Source organism: Aptenodytes patagonicus, chromosome 2, assembly GCF_965638725.1.
Source record: "Aptenodytes patagonicus chromosome 2, bAptPat1.pri.cur, whole genome shotgun sequence".
NCBI lineage: Eukaryota > Metazoa > Chordata > Aves > Sphenisciformes > Spheniscidae > Aptenodytes > Aptenodytes patagonicus.
Window position 1 is genome coordinate 126,825,176 of NC_134950.1, and position 22,735 is coordinate 126,847,910.

Here is a 22,735-nt window from a genome sequence, read left to right on the forward strand (position 1 = left end):
TACCATAACCTAAATAGATGGAGTACTATTAATAATGCCCACCAGATCCTTCCCCAGAACTGGTGTGGGTGGGTTTTTTGTCCAGCGTTGAGGGACCCACATCTTCACTACCAGAGGTTTTGATTTTTCTCCTGTGTTGCACATATATTCCTACTCTAGCAATCCTACGCCATCTCCAGACAGGCAGCCCTCAAATACCCAGAAATCATTTAATAAAATGATGGCACGGTCTATTAGTGTTTTACTTTCACAGTATATTATCTACCAAGAAAGAGAACATTTACTTAATTCACTTGGGTAAGAGAGTTCTACTCTTCTAAACAAAAGCCAGGGACGTGCACTAATAGGGGAAAATGTGAACGGTGACTTCTCTGATTGCTGGCATACTGCAGAAGTGAAGTCCCGCTATAATTAACAGATCTGATTCAGAATGGTTCCTGTTGAGTACCCGTGTTCAATAAGAGTCTGTCGATTGGATTTATTATCAAATTGTCACTATATCAAGTAAGCATTTGTTTTGCATATGCTGTATACTCTGAGAGGGTGTAATGGAGTCTGCTCTAGCAAAATTAAGAAGCCAGGCACTGTCCTCCTCTGCCTGGGGGTTTCCATGGGTCAGCTGTTGCGCTGAAGGTCTTGAGACTTTTGAGAAACCAACTTCTCAGCAGAGTACCACCGCTTTTGGGAGAGATGACCTGCCTTCAAGCAACCAGAGGCCAAACAGATTTACTGATATATGAGATGCTGTATCATAATTCTATGATTCTATGGCATCAGAAAAAAAAGTTTAAGCAAAGTGATTCTGCAAGACAGTTGAAAAAGCCAACACACTGCAAGTAAGCTTTCAACAAAGCTGATTATGAGCCACTGTTCAAAGAGAAAAAAATGTCTCTTCTGCTCACTTATGTGATATGAAATAGATATTTCCAAGTCTACTGAGACCACTAAGAGCCTACTAACATTACCCAGTCCCAAAATGCACTTCAAACACATGCCAAGCTCTTGGCAAAGTTTTATACAGACCAATGAATCAAAACATTAATCACTGTGTATAAATGGAAATTTTACTTTTTTATTTCTCTGGAAGGAAACAAAATTAAACCAATTATTTGCCAGCGATATGGGCCTGCAAATTTTGGAAGCAGTAAATTAGATATGTCACAGAATACTTAGGCATCTTGGGTCTCCTTACAGAAAATATTTGCTAGGCCATGAGTTCATTTATGAAAAGATAATGACCCAGGAAATATTTTCCTTAATTGCAAAGAAGCCGTTTAAGAAAGTGTCTGGGGAACTAATTAGAAAGGAGTTTCCTCTGTAGAGGACCTGGCTTTAAACTCAATAAGCAATTTTTAGAGGACTTGCTTGATACAGAGCACTGTTTAGATGCAGTCAGGAATGTTTGCTGAGGTGCAGCAACATTTTGCAGACATGGAGGCGGGTATGTCTTCGAGTCCTCACCACGGCAGGACAGCGGCCAGTGCTGGCACGCTCCAGCTATGATAACTTGCTTCGCACGACTCATCAAACCCTTTTCTATTTCACTTCAGCAGATGTGGAAAGCATTCAAAAATATACAAACAGGAGAATCTCTACCTCCAAGCTAAAGTGAGATTTTGCGAAACACTTGCGCATTTGCCAAGACACATATAACGCCTGCTGGCCAACCCAACAGGTGCCAGGAAAATAGTTCACCCAACGGCACCACACGCTCCCACTGAGTGCCACTGCTTCTTTATGTTACCTAAACATCCATAAACATGTCATCTGTAAGTTCAAGGGGATAGCTACATATATATTTTTTAATATAGACATGCACTTTTTTCCCCCCATCTAGTTTCTGGTAACTTTTTAAAATGGTCATATTTACAGAACACCATAGTTCATGAGCCTGCAGATCAGACAAGCTTTCATTTGATAAGGTAGGGTGTGAACTTACACCACTTCGTTGGCGAGTGAACAACCTCACAGTTTCTTATTGGCAGTTCTTTTCATTTCATTTTGATGTATGCCTGCCTTCAGGCTGTTTAGATTCCTCCTTCAGGTATTTTTCCTAAAGACTTGGCTCCTAGTCTCATGCGGTTTCATTAATACCACTTCTTAATTTAAACCGAAAAAAAAATCTCAACATTTACTTATAAAAAACACAGGAGTGAAACTAAAGTTTCAAAAACAGATAACAAACTAAAAAGACCTGCAAACATTTACAAATTTTAAACAACTAACCTCGTGATGTTTAAATGTATCTCTTGTTATCAAAAAACTTAGCATGGCAAGTTTGCCCCCCCCCCCCCCCCCCCCTTTTTTTTTTTAATTTTACTGTTTTGAAATGGGGACTTAGTGACACTGCTGAAGACTTTGTCATTCTAACTCGGGAGATGTGGGTTTATAAGCTGGCTTGCTAACCAAAATTGGCACAACTCAGCATAGTTTGTGCGCTCTGTTCAAGAGACCCAGGACCAGAAGGACCAGACTGGTCGGGGCTGCTACAGGTCAGTAGTGAGGTGGATCAGCAAAGCCATAGATAAAACTTGCTGAGCGCCTGCCCACACTCAGCATCTATCCAGCCTTCACAAATGTCTCACTGTCAGAAAACCTGCCAAATTAAAATATTCCATATCGCTACACTTCTAATAACTTGTGAACTATTATGCCACTGATTACATAAAACTTTGGAGTGGATCAAAAAAAAAAAAAGACACACAAAAAAGGCAAACAACCAACCAAACTAATGCACAAAAAATCACCACATCTATTGTCTATCCTGGCATCAAAAATAGGATTGATTTATTTGTTACACAAGTCTAGAGTGTCAAAATTAAATAAGTCTGTTTTACAAATTATTTACTTTCTACAAGATTCATTTCCCCTTGAAGCACGCTGTGCATGCCCTCCTAGTGTGAACAGTTTACAGTCTGTGATCAGGCACAGACCTACTTGGCTGGACTTTTTTTCTCTCTCAAAATGGCAATTCTGAGAATCATAAATAACACAGCACAGTTATTGCAATTCGAGCTTATTCCCAATAAATAAAATTTATTAACTAGCTTTCTATGCAGCTTAGCTCTTTCTTCACTAGCTTATTATTTTACATAGACTTGCTTCATGTTGCTAGTCACAACCACATTGTGCCATCTCAAGTATAATAGGAATAGGAATTAATAAAGTAAAAATGCATAATTTCATATGATCACAAATAACCTTTAGTCTTCATAGAATATGTGCAAAAAAAATTACTTTCTAAAATTTAAAGTTACAAAAGTATTTTGTCTAACATACACACCAAGGTATATCTACTATACGCTTGTAAGCTTTGTTTATCAGAACACCAGAGCAGAAGCCGCCAGCTCATTAAGCTCCAATGCATTAGGGTACTTAGGGATGCTGGTGAACTTAAGCAGATGAGTAACACCACTGACACAAGGCACGACAGACTCCTTTTGGGAGATGTGAAGCACCACTTTATCATGCCATTCCAATTATCTCCAACACTTACAGTAAGCCTCCAGTTATCCCATTTTTGTTACACAAATAAACTCTCAATTTATAAAATAGGTCATGGTAAATTTTAAGTCCTGGTCTAAAAACAGCAAGGCAACTGGAGAAATAAAATTGTATGTGATATATGGTGGGTTAACACAGATGACCTCATGCAATTTTTTACCATAAACCCACTGCAATCCTAATGACCGCATATCTGCATCCCCAGTTTTCGTATTTTAAAAGTGAATAGATCATTGCTAACATTTCTCAACAAGAAAAATGTCATAATGAAATATTAAAATTATAAATAGAGTCTCTATAGTTCCCCTCATCATGTTAGGCACATTTCTCTCCTAACACAAACACCGCTATTCAACAAATCACGTCACGCACAGTTTGAAAAAATATACATAAAATGAAGAATATGCAGTTGAAGTGTTTGTCTCCTACACATTACCGTGATTCATAGGTTTTATTTATTAAAAAAATTCCCACAGGTGGGATTTCGGACTTTCAGTCATTCTCCCGCACTCATCTTCTAAGGTCCTAGCAAAATGCTCAAAATCATATGAGCTCCTGATTAAACCAGGAAGTAAATCTGCATGCATGCAATTAAAGTGTCTGCAAGGGCAGATGCAGATGACAGTAATTCATACTCTAAGAAATGGGCTTGTGTATTTGGCAGATTAACTGTTCTGTATTCCATTGCTATGAGGTATGGAAACTGTACTGTGAAACAACCATTACTCATTCCCTCGGCTCTAAGCACGTAGGTCTATCAAAGGCAAGCCAGTCTGGAGAGGGCGGGGGGCAAGGGCTGGAAAGAGAAGAGGCTACACGTTTCAGATTAACGCTTCTCTTGAATGGTTTCTTTTATTTCATTTCCCCTACTTTTTAAATTAGCAAATACAGTAGACCCAGAAGGGAAATGCGCAAGGGGGAGAGGGAAAGAGGGGAGGGAAAGGAAAAAGCAAAAGCAGCCAAAACTCTCCGACTTGTTCATTAGGGTGTGTTTGAACATCTGAATGAATCATGTGTCTGTTTTTCATTATTCTCCATATGTGATTGTTCCCTGCTTTGTTCAGTGATTTCTGGCCATTTTGTCATGACTGTGCTTATTTTGTTTTATATATTGTTCTATTACAGGGTGATTGTTGCTTCTCCTCTACCTCACTTAGCAGTTATGCCACCAACAAAGAGCAATCTGAAAATGAGAGGTTACGTCAAAAGGTTTCCCTAGTGAACTCCCTTGCAGCATATATGATTACTTTAGACTCGACTGCTTAATTCATAGCAGGGAGAAATCCTCAGATAACACTACTCCTTAGCATGACAGGAATGTAGTGGGTATATTTTTAAAAATCTGAGGAATACTGAAGAATTACTTCAAGTCTATTGCAGAGTCTTTTCTTCATTTTTCCAAGAGGAAACCTAACACTTCTTGCTAAGCAGTAACCTATTTTAACAGATCTGCTGTTACATGGGGTATTTGAAATACACAGGGTATTTGAAATAATTTCTTTGCTATATTAACCATTTTCACTTTCAGCTCCACCCTATACCTTGGTCAACACACAAATGACACTGAAATAGATTCTGAATCTCCGATCATGTGATAACTTCTTCTATCATCTCCTCAATTTAATCCACCCTACTGCATTGGATACACATCACAGGATGATGTGTTCATTTAACAAGATATCTCATACTTTGCAGAAGGTGAGCGAGATCCAGAAGACTGGAAAGAAGCAAAAAAATTGCCTGTTTTTTTGCCTTTTGTTTGTTTGGTTTTTTTTAAAGGAATGGACGTAGGTCCCAGTGTATTAGAGAGACTTTCAACTTCAGGAAAAATCTTAGAGCAAATAGTCATATAAATCCATTCACAGACTTTCAAAGGTGATTAGTACCATGCAGCATGGATTTAGCAAGAATAAATAATGTCATATCATACTTCCATCTAGAAGTAGGTAACTAGTCTTATGGATAGGTAAGTACTATATATTTTAGTTAAACCTTTAGTACCAGTAAAAGTACTATATATTTTAGTTAAACCTTTAGTTAAACCTTTAGTTAAACCTTTAGTTAAACCATTAGTTTAACTATAAGTCTCTCATAACTTGAGCAGATGGGAGAAATACGATCTAGCTAAAACTGCTGTGATATAGGTGCCAAACTGATTAGCAGATCCAATTTAAAAAAGAATTTCTCAATGGCTCAGTGTTGCACTACCTGGTGTACTGAGAGGGTTTCCTCAGAAGTCTTCCCCAGGTCTGTTATTATTCAGTCTTTTCCAAATTATCTTGTCCAGTGGATTAGAGAAATCATTTATTAACTGAAAAGAGGATACTAAAGAGGTAAGTGCTGCAAGCACTCTGGAGTCTTAAGATTTGAGAATAATCTTAGCAAATTAAGGAGTAGCCAGGAAAAAAACAGGATAAAATTCAATACAGACAAATGAAAAGTACTAGCCTTAGGAGGGAATAATCAACAGCACAAAGCAGAGCACACAATAAGGAATGCCTGGCTGGCAGCAGCGCTGCAGAAAAGAATAACAGAACCGGGGACTGCAGAGAATCTCTTAGCATAAATCGGCACTGTTGTTCTCATGCAACACCCTATGCCTCAGAAACGTATCTACATTTTAAATACACATAGTTATTTACATAGATATATCAACAAAGAGGAGAGTCATGTGATCACAGAGAAGACAAATGAAATAACCTCTCCACACTATTTAAAACGGTAAGTTTTAGGCCGCCTGATATCCTGTGCACGGCTCTAAGGTCTTCAAGTAAGAAGTGAGCTAATTAGAGAGACCAGCGAAGTGAAATATAATCAGAAACTTAAAACAAATTGCCTTTAAGGAAAAAGTGAAAGGACCAGTGCTTAGTCTAAGGAAAAGATACGGCAGACGCATAGCAGTCTTCAAATATGTATGTTTGCTGCAAATAGGAAAGGAATAAACTGTTCTGCGTGTCCACTGGGGATAAGAAAAGAAGCAATAGGCTTAAATTGCATCAAGGGAGATTTGGGTTAGACGTTAGGAAACGCTTCATTATAGCGAGGAGAGGGAGCGCTGTCACAGATTGCCTGAGGAGCTCGAGGAATCTCCACCACTGGAGGCCTTTGAGCGCAGGTTACAGAAACACCCCTCAGCAGTGGGTTAGAGCTGATCCTGCCCCAAGGCAGAGGAATGGACCAGCTGACCTCTTCAGGTCCCTTCCACTTCTGATTCCTGGGAAGCTTTTTTTTTTTGGCAGCCTTACTGAAGAGGAAGGAGATTGTACCTAGCATTTAAAGCAGCAAAACATCTATTCTTTTTATGCCACGAAGTATACTGTTAATAAATCCAATTATGTTTATGATCTTTTAATGGCACCACTTATGTCATAAAGATCCATCTTTGAAAATACAAATAAGTATCTCTGCCCTACAGTGTAATACAACAGCATAAAAGCAAACTTTTACAAAATTCCAACTCACTGTTATATGGCCCCCACTACAATAATCTCAAAGCTAACTACAATACGAAGAACACCAAACCAAGATGTTTTTCTTTCTCGAAATTCTACCATTCATATTCTTTACAATCTTTTCACTTCACATTTTGTGTTTTGCAAACAGGTCCATTCCTTTCCTTGTTTACCGCTGGCAAGGTAGGTAGGAACGGAAGGAAGTTCTGATCACATGGCACGTTTGTGGAGTGGTTACCAGTCAAACATGCATTTAAAAACAAAACAAGAAGTTAAGTACAATCATCGAGCATGCTTCCCCCAGATTCTCTCCACCAACTTTTAGGCACCCAGCTGAAGCATCTACACTGACAACACAGTGGTCTCAGACAACCAAGATTAGCAGAGACAAATACATTTCTCTCTCCCATGGACTTCATCTCATTATTCAACATACAGCCCAGTTCAAATCCAACTCCATCTGCTTGATTTGTATCTGCCATTTCAGATGGACAAATTTCAGAAAAAAGATGAAAAAAGGATGGAGTTGACACATGAGAGAACAGAGAACACCTCAGTCTTGAATGGCTGTGTGGTACTCAGTTGCCGACTGAGGTTAAACCACAACAGTCCTTTTTGGCGCCCGAACAGGGACTTGAACCCTGGACCCTCAGATGGACCTACATGTCCGCGTCCCCAAAGGAAGGTTTTAGTTGGAGTGTAAGACAGTGAAGAGTGGCCCCAGGGTAACCCCAACCTACCTGATCACAGACTTCCTATTTCTCATCCCTCACATCAGCAGCTCAGGCCCCTCCAGCTCTCCTAGGCCTAAGCCCCAACTTCTTCCTGCTCCAGAGCCCTATCCCCAAGTGCTCCTACCCCAAAGCCCTTCCTATCCCACCACAGCACTCTTCCTCCTTGTTGAACCAGCTCGGAGCCCATTCGATCCACTCAGTCCCTTTGTAGCCCCATCATGCTGCAAGTGCCCCTCTCCCTACAGCTCCCCACACTGCACCTTGCCTCCAAAATTCAAGTCTCCTGGCCATGCAGCAGTCAGCGTCATGCATGTCCATCACCTCCTGGCTTTGAAACTGCAGCACTCACCTCTGTGCCTCCCTGGCCACTCTTCCAGGGCTTTCTGCACTTGGCCCAGCCCATCTTCCCACAAGGGTATTCCTTCATAATACAATCAAAACAAACAAAAAAAAAAAAGCCAACCCAAAAAATGAACCAGGTATTGTTCCTGGTGTAATATTCAAAGAAATACAGACAGAGCGATGTTATCAGAAGTCTGCCAGAACAGTGCTCCACGTAAAGGAAAAGCACATCCAGGCAAAAGCAAATGCATGGCAGTGCCACTTCTGATGATGGCCCATGGCCGATCGGGTTGGTGGAGTTTTCTAAGACTAGAACTACAGTCTTACAGCCTACTCTTCTCTTGAATGGCTAATGAATGCTGTTGTGGCAAGCAATAGGTAAAGGCACACACTTCTACAAACTGCAAGAACATCTTTGGTACAGATGGCAGAATTTTGCCCCATCTCGTAATTTCCCCAAACGTTTTCCTCTGCTTCTTCTCTTCACACCCTATCTGGCCACTTGTGAGATATTCCTGTACTGCAAGAATTCTTTTTACTAACTAGTACAGAGTTAGTATGCTGTCCAGAATGTGCTTCTTATCAGAAGAATCCACTCTAATAGATCTTATTACTCCAAAAGGATTCTGTATACCACTAGTGTAAAGTTAGAGTCATTTTAAAGCAGAGCTTCTCCCTCATAGACTTGATGGCTCTTCACACTGCTAAATGAGTAACAGTTCTAGTCCTGAGATACTACTAGACATGTTAGTCAATGTTTATCTAGGCAAATATAGCTATACACACATACATGAAACATGCTATATTTCACTAAAAAAATGTTTTCATACATTAGCAGATAAATTGAGAACATAAAAATGGAAGAGGAATCATTTTTGTATCTTGGTATCACAACTTGTGGATCTATTCCTGTCAAAGAGTATTTTCTTCTTCCAATAGCATAGGCCAAGACTTCACAAAAATAGAAAAATTAAACCAGGTTTTGCTTGGGAAACTTTTCCCAAAGATTTCTCATTTTTATATAGGAAATCAATTTGCATCACTGATGATATCATTCAAATCAGACGGCACTATGTGGTTAGAAGGTAATTTACTTTTCTGCCGAAGCAATTTGATACTTGTTCTGATTTGTGATTTTCATTTTGTTTGTTAATGAAAAAAATTAATGAGCAATGTTACTGGAAACACAACTCAAAGCTTTGGCATTATTAAATATGTTTGTAATATACCATACATTATGTTGATTGCACAGTTGGAGCAAAAGCCTTGGCAGTCAAGCCACCAGTCAATCATTCAAATAGACAATGAACTCACAGGGTGGACGTTTTGCACGTACCTTTGCACTGATTTGTGTTTTTGTCAAGAATTGCCTTTGTGGATACAATTTTCCCATACCTATGGAGAAAAAAAAACAGAAATACATGTTATTATACTTTCATAATGTACATAGCTGTTTTTGCACACATATAACACACATACTGGGAAGAGATCTAGTGCTCTTGAAAAATGTTTTCCTGATACTCCTGGAGAGGTTCCTTCTGCTACTGAAGTTCAACACACACCTTTTGAGTTCACCTGAAAAGCACTGGTCATTTGACACACCCTGTCCACCTCTGGTCACCGTGTGCCACTGCCAGCATAAATGCCAATTATAGCAAGAATTTTAGGACATTAGCACTAGTAAAGAGGTTTCTTTGGTTAAATAAATTAGGTTTGCTTAAAAATATTTTTTTCATTTTTACCTGCCAAACAAGGTTTGTTTTAATACAGATGGACCAGATTCCTACAGGATTAACAAAAATGCAGGAGGTATGGTCATTTGTTTACATGCATGCACACACAACTGTGCTCATGTGTGCATCCATGCATATACACTCTAAACTTCTGTTTTAGGTAAACAGAAGCTTTGAGGTTTAGGTGCATCTCCTAGCTCTTTCCAAGATGAATGTTAATACTTATTTGAATTTATGTTGCCTCCCATAGACAGCACGGCACTGCACTGCAACTTGATAGACTTAGCATGATGAAGAGGGAATTTGCAGAGCTACGACTTGGTGCATACCATCAAATAGGTATGTCTTTACCTCACAGAGGTTAAGACTAGAAATGCAGACTTCATAGTAAGTATCACAAAACCCCAGTGAAACATCACAGAAGATGGCCATTTATTGCTGAATATAAGACTTCAGGAGAATAAGGAAAGTAATTTTATTTCTCAAGTCACTGATATGTCTTGGTCTCTGTTTCACTAAAGAGAACTTCCTCTAAAATGACCTTTCACAGATTTTTTTTAAAAAAGCACTACTGGTACTCTGATAAATTGGGCTTTCATTTGGAAGACTTTTCCATGGAACACAACTTTTGCCATCAATGAAGGACATAGTACCATAAAAGATTCTAATAAAATTTTATCTTCTAATGGCAAAGCAACACCCATGCAAAATAACCAACAGTTCATCAATTATAAACCACTGAAACATATGGCAGAACAAATTTTATTTGGTTAATCTTTATTAACAATATAAATTTGGTGTTAGTGAATTCTACTTGAAGTCCAGAAATCAGGATGTGGAAGACCTTGCTGCTATTCCCTTCTCTGCCTCAGGAGAAAACCCATGTCTCCTACTATACAGAAAAGGACTCTAAGGGCAGCTAGAGCACTGTACTACATTTTCAAGGCTGTGCTCTTCTCTGTCCTACCAGTCTGTAAACATACCCAGTAAACCAGAAAAAAAAGAAAAAAAGACAAAAAGACAAAAAAAAAGACAGGGAGCCAGAGGGAATCACTCGTAGGGAAAAAGGGACCTCTGGTTTTCAGTCTGGGACCCAGAAAACACTTAAATACCTCATGAAGGGGGAGTAGCACCAACAGGAAGGACTGGGAACAGCCTGCCTAAACATACTCTTCGTTACTAGCAAAGAAGATTTGAGGCAATTTTGTGCCTGACAAAGTTCTCAACTGAAGTTTCCACACTGTGAGTGACACGTAACCACTCAGCTTTAGATAAAGGCCACTATCTCTCCATCTCTCTTTAGTCTGTTTTCATGACTGACGCAAAGTGAGAATTTCCATTTTCACTGTTTTTCCTTTCCCTAAGAACCCGCAAGAGCATTTGTTTCCATTTGATTTTCATTTTGGGGAGGAAAAACACACTTTGCTTCGTTTTATTTCAGACTGAAACCAGTCAGAAGGAGGGCAAACTGACCTAAAGGCATTAACATTTTTTGCAGTCTAAGTTGAGCCCCAATTCAGCCATCTTTTAGGAACCAAAAAAAATTGCACAAGCCTTCCTCCTCTCCACACACCATTTTTCTTGCTGGCTCTGTAGACAGGCAGTATTTTGTGCTCTGAAGGCAGGCGTACTCCATTGTACCATGATGGGTACATGGGCAGGTAGTTGTATGTCTATTTTGCCATAGCTGGCTCCACTCCAAACACATACGTAACAGATTTAATGTTATCCATGAGATCACATGCTTTTCTAACCTCAGGTGTTTCCAGAATTGGGGCCTTTATACTCACTTACGTTCCACTTAATTTTATAATTCTTCATGGTAATACCTGAAGTTGACTTTGGCCTCAAAGACATCAGAGCACATATCCTAAGAAGGCAAAGCCAAACTCTCTGCCAGTGTGATTTATGGTCGTTCAGTGGGCCAACTTACCCAGCAGGAAATTTGGCCCGTGCGGTGCATCTTCATTTATTTGATTTATTTAGATTTAAAATCTAATACATGAAAAACATGCAAGAACATGCCTATCTTGTACAGTAAAGGGCCTCTGACAGATATATGGAAAAAGAATCCAACAAAAATCAGCGGCTAACCCACAACAACCTCAAATAAAACACAACCCCTACCTAAACTTCCGCCAACAAAAACTAACACCCAGCCTCCATTTCAGTCCAGCCACTCCTAATGAATTGATATGTTGTTTCATCCAAGTCATGTGAGAGCTAAAACTTAACATTTCTTGCCAGTAGAGACAGGCATTTGTGGTTCCCCTGCTTTTATTACAGATTTCCCAGAGTTATTTGCTACATACTGTGATCCTGCAAACACTTGGTTACACTAGAGATTTTACTCACAGAAGTAATTCTGTTCAGTTCAGAAGAGGTTTCCTCCAGCACGTAGTTACGTGCACACCTTCACGTTTGCAAAAACAGACATCAGAGTGGTAAGAAGCACCACAATAACAAACACTGTTATAGGCAATTAGCCATATGCAGGCGATTTAATCTACTGCTATAAACCTTGAGCACTACCACAAGAAAGTAATTGGAATTAATTTTGACACTGTTTTCCTACATATTTCAAGTAATTATTTTACAGTAATCAGAACATCAGTTCTGATGAAGGATGTTAGTTTGTGTGCTGCATGAAATCAGGAAGGTATTTTGTTCCTACAAATGCAGTCATATTTCTTTCTTGCATGTGTGAAGAGCAGTATCAAGTTATGTCTCCCTCTCCAAAGTTGTTTGGTTTTCTGTCTATGAGACCTTTAATTGTGATTTGATTCACCCAGAAGTACCAAAAATGTATTCTTCAATGGAAACGCCCACAGAAATAAGGATAAGGTGCATCACAAGAGCTGGCCTCTTGTTTTCTTATATTTAAATGGAAACTACTATAAAATTCAATAGCCTGCACACCTCTGTTCTACAAACTACTGATATCATTAATGTAAAAAAATACCAGGCATGGTTTGCTTGTCATGAGAAAACATGAGCACTGTTTAATTTCCTCCTGAGTTACAGTGCATGGAGGTATTCTTTCTAAGATTTTGAACCAAAAATTCCAGTCAGAAAAAGATAATTGTGGAATTGAGTTCATCTCAATGCCTTATTACCAACCCTTCAACATAATGACTGTATCATTAAGGATAACCTACTGCATCACAGTACCAAGGGAATAGATGTAATCAATCTGTGAGATGGCTACCCTCAAGAATGTGTCTACTGAACATCTGAACTGAAATCGCTCTTCAAAAGATTTCCAAACATACATGTGCTGTTTTTCATTACATTCTTCCTGAAGTGATATCTAAATGCATAGTAAGCACAATTGTTTACATGCATTTTTTAAAATCATTTTAATCCCTTATATTCAATTATGCTTTTAATGTTTTTCATGTAATAATCTTCATTTAAAACCAGGTTGTCAGATATTTGAAAGAGCTTCCATGTCAGGAGCAACTACACAGACTAGGACTTCAGCTCATTAAAGAAGGACCCATGCAGTGAGATGGTGACTAGTCGTCTTCACTGTTTCTCATAATACGTGAGGACTGACAAGAAAATATACTGTTTAAAAACTGCAGAAGGTGGTACTTCCCCAGAACGGAGAGTTACTTGTGGAACTCATTGCCACAACCCACGCTGATGCCCCACAAAGCGCACCTCTACAAAAAACTATCAGACAACTTCTAGGATGGAAAATCTGTCACAAAATTAAAAGCAAAGACACATTTGTGGCCCTGGAAGTCACATACTGCCAGAAACTGGGAGAGGGGAGGATACCAGAGTAGTATCATCGCGTGTTGTCCCTGTTTTAACACCAGGCACCTCCACAGCTGCTGAAACAAATTCCTGTCTGACCCAGCCCAGCTGTTCCTACATTCCAAGAGAACATTAATTTGGGGGCAGAAATACCTTCTTACAAACATAAACATTTTTACCTTCTCTTTACATGTATCAGTTTGGGGTGAAACTGTTCAAGTCATCTGATATCCACTATTAAAATACAAAGGTCATTTAAAACCACTTCACTTATAAACGGCAGTAACACACACCATGTCACACGGACACGGAGGGTAGAACTAAGGGAAGACCCCACAGTGCTGTGCACAGCGAAACAGTCTCCCTGCTCAGTCCCAGCTACAGAGCTATGTCAAAAACACTCTCAAGAGCCCCATCCCACTGCACCCCACATTTTCTGACTACTCAGCAGACTTGGGAAAGATGCAAGCAATGCAGAATAAACCCTTAACGTACATCAAAGTTGCAGTATCGATAGATCAAGAGCTTGCAGGCAGGCAGTCGATCAGCACTTACACTGCAGACAAAGCTCAACCCGGTCGTTCCCAGGAAGTTATTTGATAACTGCTGTTAAAATGGAGACAGTTCCTGAAGGAAGCACTTCAGTGATACCACTTTGCAAGATGCGGGAACCTTTCCCACAGCCCACACCGATCCCAAACTGACGGGAATTTGCTATCTCACGGCACACAAAGGATTCAAGCAATTTCTGCTTCTGCCTGAGGGAAGCCAGGGGTGCAGGGGAAGGCAAGTGGGCAACCAGCATTAGGAGGGAAGTGAGATTCAGCCGGGGACTAGCTCAAGGCAGAGGAACCAGGCACCGCCACCCCCCCCCCGCTGCTGGCAGGCAATACCCCAAGGTGGGAAGCCTGCTGAGGGACAGCCACCAACAAGAGCTGCTGGGTCAAAGAAGCGATTTCCTGGGAGACCGGTCTGGTTGTGGCCACTCAAACTTTTCAGCTTTTCCATGGCATTACGGAAAACAAAAGCCTCTGGGATAGTTACATCTTATTTTGTCCTTCAAGCCAGCCTTCGGGCTGGCTGCGGCTAATCCTGTAATGCAAAACAGCCGTCGGAGCGGACAGGCCAAGCCTCTTACCGCTCGCCCAACTCGGTGCTACACGTACACTGCCATCCTCATCTACAAGGTGGTAGGTGCACAGACTTGTACAAAACACAGCTTTTGCCCAATTCCAGTTACTGCCTGTATGTGTTAAACAAATGTGAAACTTGGGATTTAAACCCAAGTAACCAGTGTACAGAATTCTTCCTTGCTTAGTTAAACCAATGGAGTTACCTTGTAATTTCCAAGTTGAGAGCTTAATAATCATATCCCCAGCGTTAGGGTTCACTCAAGGCCTCATGCATTGCTCAGAGCACAATTCACCCAACTGAAAACAGTCTGCATTTCTGGGCATTTAGGTAATATATGCTTTTATCTCGGGAACTTTTGTACTGGGATGAATTTGACCAGCAGTAATTGAATTTAGATAAGCAACTGTAAGGCTCTTTCATTCTTGTGAATTAATATATAAATAGCATAACTGGGTTTATTTTGTTTAAAGCAGACTCTATTAGGCAAATCATGGATTTCAGGAAGAAAAAGAAAAAACCCGCATTATGAAAGCCTAAAGTACAGAAGGAACTGCTGCTGGGTTTCTCAGAGAGATGTTATTCCTACAATACACTGCCACATGAACCTAAGACATCCAAATACACGCAAAAGGGAAATTCACTCAGAAAGAAAGTTCTGATTTGCATGATCATTTCTGGGCATTTCATCTACTGCATGACATTTTCAATGCTTGTATTTTTTCTCAAAAATACAACACATTACTTCTATCCATTAACAAAGACTGAGCTTCTTTGTTATTGTTTCTCTGTATATTATTTTTAATTTAAAAAGGAAAAGTTAAGACTAAACTCTTTTATTCACATACAAATACAACCATGAAATTCATGCCATTCAGCACACCTTTTATTTTCACATGGCTTGGGGAACAAACAGAAGGAGGTAGTTGCAAGGAACCTATGGTGTAATGGATTAACAAGACCGTACTTCTCTAAGAGTTTAAAATTCAGCTGCTCTGTCTTCTCTACTTACTTCAGTCTGGCTGTCAAGTTTACAAAGATCATTCCTTCGCTAAATATAATACAAGTTAGTACAGCAATTTAGAGTAACAACTTGTCTAAGAGTTTCAAAAACACCACAGAAAAAGGGAGGGGGGCCTCTTAAATCCTTTGGTCGTACATCTAAAACAGCCCTGAACTTTCAGAAGGGCTCCTGAGTCATCAGTACTGAATTCTGTACGGGCAGGTGTTGCTCAGCAGTTTTGAAACTCAGACCATGTATTTCTGTTCCTAACAACGCAGTTAAGAGCCCAGTTTTAAGCAGACAGTAATGAATATTGTAGCATCTATGAGAAGTGAATTTTCAAGAGAATGCAAGCTGATGAACCACTGAAAGAATGTATACATATTCAAGAATATCTTCCGGTACAGATATTTACTACTAAGGGTGTAGTGATTTGATTCATACATGGGCCTATTATTCACCATCACCCCATATCCACTGAAAATATATTTTTGAGACGTATGAGAGAAAAAAAGCTACAAAAAAAAATCTATATGCACATGTCTATGAACACTATTATTGCTTTAGACAAATAAAACCCAAGATCATACCATTCTCCTGAATAACAGCTCCATGTTAGAAGGAAAGAACCTAAAAGGCTATTTCAGATTATGGATCATGCCATTTACTTTACACTGCATTTACAGTTCATATTCAGAAATGCTGCTTTTCAGGAGAAGATGCAAGCACCATTTAGCTCAAATCATGGGGCTCTAGTACAGCCCCGGAGCAACTGTATTAGATCCTTTGGTGCTCCTTATTGAAGAATATGGAAAACTTGGTAGTTTTAGCAAAGTTTGCTTCTTGTAAAATTTCAACAACCTAGGGCAGAGAATACTGTAAAGAAACCTCTTAAAATGTGCGTAGAAACACCTACAACCAAAAAATCCCTCCACTGTTAAAATGCTAGCCTTCCTTTCAAAATGTCCCTAAAATCTACTGCTATTAAAGCACAGGAATGCATCTCACCTTCACTAAAACGATAGAGGCATCTCACATTCAAGTTAGAAATGTATTTACAAGACAACGCAGATATTTACCAAGAAAGAGAGTCATATTTCCTGTTCAAACTAATCTGCATTTATATACTTAGTCCCATATGAAAGTGTACAGGCTCTGGAGACTTACTGTAATTGTTTTCAGTACTTGGGAAATTAAGCCAGGTAAAACAGAAGTTAAAGTAAGTGAAATTTAAACAGATACTGAATTTCTGGAAACAGAAAGAACTTGAACTTTCAGACCTGTAAGAAGTATATCACCTTAGTAGTTCAAAGGTAACTTTTCCTGTAGCCTTGTTCCTTTCCTTGCCAAAATAAAAAATTTTTTTGTCTGCATGTAAATGAAATTAAGTGGCTTGATCCAACACTTGCAGAAATCAAAAGCATTTTTTTCATTGCCTTCAGTAGGTACAAGCTCAAATCCTATTCACAGCACTTATAATAAGGCTACAGATTTGTCACACTCTTGATACCCAAGACAGAATAAAATGCCACTTACTAAAGTGGCACTCCCCATAAAAGCCTGACATTTTACAGTCTTTTTCCCCAGTTTGTTGCAAGTAAGACACTTGGCTCTTGGCTGCAGTTTTTATTCTAAACGCTGTTTATTCTGAATTAGTGCTATATATTATATTCATATTATATCTGTATGTTTGAATATTGAAGCTATTTAAGACTATTTAAAACATGATTACATTATTGTATATCATATTTAAATTAAAGTTCTGACATTTATATTTTTGCTTTGATAGAAAGCTATGTTTTTTCCTCACAGTTCTGCCATGACAAATAACCAGTGTTAATAATTAATTAGCAAAATATTCTACAGTTGCTAAATTAAGTACGGAAAACGAAATTCATGCACAAATTAATAACTATGATTTCATGCAGAACACTTCAGTCCTCCTTCTGGGCCATCATTAAATCTTCAACTACTAATTATTCCATATTTGCAAGAATTCAGATGTCTTAAAAAAATAAAATGCAACTTTTGTTTGCAGACACTCAGCAGTGCCGCTAAATTTTCTGTATAATGATAGGATGCATTATTGGGAAGATAGTGTAGGGATCTGAAACCCTTCACAGAATGAGATGTGGTTTACTGTAGCCTGTCACAAATGACAATGCCAGGCATACTCTAATTTTCAAAGAACGGGGGGGAGGGGGAGAATAAAAAAAAAAATCCAAAACCTATCTTTTCTAATATAAAGACATTGCTCGTTGGCATTGTAAGAAAAAATTAAGCAGATCTTCAAACTTGAAGAATCTCCTCTATCCAACAATTCAATTACCTCAGATATTGTGGAAATACCCCCCCCCCCAACACATCATTCCTGTGTGTAGAATTTATTTACTTTGTATGTTCTTGCATGCTGTGCTGTCTTGTACGCGATTTCTCATTCACAGTCTGGCTTACTTATGGAGGATTCATTGCTAAATTACAGTTGGTATGAACAAGTATGCCAGCATACCATGATATTAATCTCTAAAGTATTCAATCATTTAACAATAGCCTCATTATTCAAGGGAACTCTGAGCGTTCAGTTTGTGCAGATTTTCTGACATTTCACTAAAACAAGTGACTCTTAAAAGAATTCAATGACTGCAACACATTCTAAAATATATATATACACACACATATATATATGTCTCAATCAGATGGTTCCTCTCCAATGATAACCAAGAAAAGGAATTAAAAAGAAAAGGAATTAAGAAAAAAGCAAGAACTCCAGCTACCACCAGGGACTGTGAACTCAAACTGATAATTTAAAGCTAAAACATTTTCTAGAGTTCACACAGAGGCCATTTGAATCAAATGTGTGAGTGAGACTTCTTGAGTTCACAGAGCTCCCATTTCATTATTTACAAATTAGAAAAATCCAGGTACTTGGGATGTCTTTGGAAACAACGTAGTTTTGAGAGGAACTCTTTCTCAGGATTTTTACATTGCAAAATACACATTTCAGGAACTACATCACAGAATTGCTTCTTTTTCTTCAATATATTTATTTCAATCCTTTTATTTCCAGGGCTGGAATGTCACAGTTGTATTCATTTTCCAAAGGCCGAACTTTGACAAAAGTGATGCAGAGGAGCACATTTTTCTCTGCCTGAAATTTTCAAGGAGAAACAACAAGAGTGTGGGTTTGGATTTTTATAATTGCATGGACAAAAGTTCACGCTACTTGCCCAGGTCCGGGACAGAATACCTCTGGTTTTGAGTTTCTTTGAATTTTATTTAACTCCACCAAGTATATTTTTAAAAGCAAAGATTTTTTAGTCCATTTATTCAGGCAACTCTGTAACATAAAGACAGCCTCAGGAGAGGGTGTGGAAATGGATTCAATAAGCTATTTGTCCACGACATTTTTAAATACTCATGCACATATACAACTTCAGGCATGTAAGAAGCCCAGTTGAACTTAAACAAGACAATCCGCGTTTCTCAAGGTTAAAGCAAGTTTGTAGGCTCATAAATTAATGCGCTTGTTCATTGTGGAAAGTCCTCCCTACAGCCCCGATAGAGTAAACAGACTTACACACAGGACACGCAAGTGCATGTTTCCAGTCAGCGAGTGCTTTGGTTTCCTCAGTGCAAGGCCCATAACTACTACAGTAATTACTTTTAAGAGGACAAATCTGTTCTTGCTGGTAACTCACCACAACTCCCAGGCCAGGGTCCCAAAGCAGGTATTCTCCAAAACCTTCTCTTAAGCGATAGCTTTGTCAACAATAAAATTCAAACTAGGTGAAGCTGCCCAGCATGCAATATAGATACATAATTTATGAACTGTGTGTTAATTTTTATGTTTTCAAACTGCTTTAAAAACTGCAAGTAAATACAGCATTAAATGAAGTCACCTGTTACAAAAACACATTTACAGGTTTAAAAAGATATTTAGTTTAGAGTCCTGGTCTATTATATAAATAATTCTTCGTTCTTTATTGCCCAAAGAAAGATGGACATAATTGAATGTATTTGCCTCACTGTGTCAGGCTGGTAAATATCTTTGGAGAGGGAGAGCTTATTAAAAACTGTGCTTTGGATCAGGCTCCTGGTTTCCAGAAATGCGGTGCCGCCCTCCTGGGTCCAATGGGCTGCCCCAATTTACACCAACGGAGCAACTGCCTCATTATTTTCTGTCTTTGAGCGTTGAAGTTACACTTTAAGATAACATCAAGGGGCAGGATATACGGCATAATTAGCACGTCTTGTAGCTCTCTGCTTATCAGTCAGCACTTCTGAGCCTAAGACAAACAAAATCTTAGTCAACCAAAAACTCCTCACTCAGGCTTTGTGCCAGCTGCTCTCACTGGACACCTTGGCTGTGAGTCTCCTACAGAAGAAAAGCCAACCTTGGCAATTGCTGTGCTGTGGTTCAGCTTGCACCCAGAAATAGCCAATGTGGACCAGGAAGGGGTTAGATAAGCCATGGGATTCACTAAATAAACACACTCTTCACATACTTAGTGTCTTCTGTCCTTAAAAGGACACTTGGTTCATCCTGCCAGGCAGAACCCTGGATGGAGAGCCATGAAAAAAGATGTGCTATGTAGCCCATCCTTTCTGAAATATACATGGGCAGATATGGAGGAAGGAGCAAGAATTTAAATATTTTATGTGTCTGCTGAGAAATTTTACCCCAGGAACAAAGGACTCGCTGAAAAACACAGTGAGCACATCTTGAAATCTGATCAGTAATACTGGATTTGGAAGCAAATTAGCTTCAGTTGCTTAGGAGCCCTCAAGAAAAGACTTTGGTATATTACTTGCTTCAGGTGCCTTCAAGTAAACTAATTAAATAAGATACAATCCTCAAACCATATAAAGATATACACGGAAAAACTGAGACCTCATTCTGAGTATTGAGCATACTTTGAGACAGAGAGAACTGTGATTCACTGGGATAAACACACAATTCTTCTTGTAACGGGCCAAGGAGTACAGTACTGACAATTCCTGATGCTCACTAATACACCAAAAAGTTATGAAATTAACTTCTGGTATTAAAAACATAACTAGGAAATAAATATGTTTGAGATATCCTTTTATTTTGCTCGTATATTTCGAGCCTTTGTGATAGACTCGGGTTGTATTTTCATGCCTCTCTTTACAGCCATAAAGGAAAGAAACCTACATTTTTTAAAAAAAATTGAAAGCTGAGATTCCCATCTTATCACATGCCTCAGGATCTAAGGGTTTAAGAAACAAATATTGTGAACCTCGCAATAAACTTCCGAGGGTTGGCAACACCAAGGGCAACATCTTCATCAAATATTAGTGAACATCCTCAGCTAGTGGAAAAAACACTGCTTGGCAGTTGCATGTTTTGGGTCCCAGAAAACAACCTTGCAAAGAAAATATATAAATAAATAAAATAAAATAATAATGAACAAATCCACCCTGTGTTCTATTCCCCGCTTTATAAAAAGACCTGGATTTAAAGATTCATGAAAACCCCAGTACTGACACCCCTCACTTTACTACTGCTATCACACACAAACAGCAAGTATATTCTATACGGATAAATTATATTCCAGCAGCCAAAATATAATCTGCCAAACGTGCTGGGTTTAAAAATTGATAACACAAAATTTACAATGATCACCTCTAGCAGCAAGCAGGCTGATTTTTGAACATCCCATCAGAAGCAATGAAAGCACAAAACCAATGTGAAAAGGACATAGTCTTCATGGAGTCAAAGACACATTCTACAAGAAACAGAGCTATAATCTGCAAATATTTACAACTATGAACAACTGAATTCATACTCTGGACAGTCCTGAATGCACCCAATGGCCAAGTCTCATAAACCTAGCACTTGCAGTATATCAGGCCATGTATTTACGCATTCCTGAAACTTCTTATTCATCAACAGCATTTGCACCCTTTCCTCCCACTTACTCAGATCATGGGAGTTTCCGATCCTTTCCCTTTCTGCCGTTCAAGAAAGTAAGTTCTCAAAAGACCAACATCTTGAATAAGAAGCCAAAGCAAAAGAGAAGGTCCGCTCCAGCTATTCATTTCTCAGATGCCTCTACCCTTCGATTTCTTTGGGCTTGCTCGAGAGACCACTGAGATCAAGAGAAAGACCTGTGGATTTCCCCTGTTCTGCAATTTCTGAGAGGCATTAAATGTTACTCTACATGCAACGTTTCATTTTGTAAGACAATTTCCTAAGTTCAGACTTCAGTTTCTTTTTGATTCCCACATTCTCAGGACAACAGGTCCTTTGTTCAAGCTTCCATGTTTATGGGAATGTTATCTTATCTCTGGTTTAGCCTTTAATATTGAGCAGAGTCAGAAAAGAATCATCCTCTTGTTTGAGATTTAAAGATTTATGTCTGCTTACATTTTTAAGATACATAAACATACAAACGTGCTTACAAAGTCTAAGCAAATTTACTCTTATTAGAGCTGTTATCTGAATGATGATATTTAACACCAGTTACAGTTTAGTTCCCTTATCTCCCCTGTGAATTTTTTTTTTTTTTTCCAAAATCTGTTATGAGAGTAAAATGACAGCACCCTAGGGGAAACAAGCTTTCTCCAGCCTGTCTGCAAAGTTGGAGCAGCAAGGTTTAAGCAGCAGGAAATCAGCAGAAGAGAGGGAAGCAAACCATTACAGTGTGGGGGAGGACTTTCATAGCCACTGGGCTACCCAAAGTTGAGAGAGAGACTCAGTGACGCAGTGAAACCCTGTGATTCAGAGAAGAGACACAAACTTGTAAGAGTGGAGAATGGCAGAAGAAAATGACCCTAGTCTGAATTGCCAACTACACCCACACACGGTGAGGAACACAAGGACCCTTCCACACCACAGTCACGCTAGTTCTGCAGGAGAGCATGGAGCTACCTCAGCTAGCTTAACCTAGTCCCAGGTTTCACTGCATGGCTGTAAAACCCAGCAGCATCCACAATATAGGTGCTCCTTCAGGAAGTTAAATGCACAGTACTGATTCAGTTCTGCATGTTTGTTCTCCGTCTAAATGAAAAACACACTTAGAAGAATCACCATTTGTCTAAACCCCA

At 39.1% G+C, this 22,735-nt stretch overlaps 1 protein-coding gene across 5 annotated transcripts in view; it reads right to left on the minus strand.

The window, feature by feature from the left end:
- Positions 1–22,735, minus strand: part of RBMS3 (RNA binding motif single stranded interacting protein 3) — a 453,407-nt gene that overhangs the window by 319,346 nt on the left and 111,326 nt on the right. For all 5 annotated transcript variants that reach the window (XM_076331139.1, XM_076331137.1, XM_076331140.1 and 2 more), the window contains exon 3: positions 9,369–9,427. In XM_076331139.1, coding sequence (XP_076187254.1) covers positions 9,369–9,427 — 59 coding nt within the window. The remainder of the gene's footprint in view (positions 1–9,368; positions 9,428–22,735) is intronic.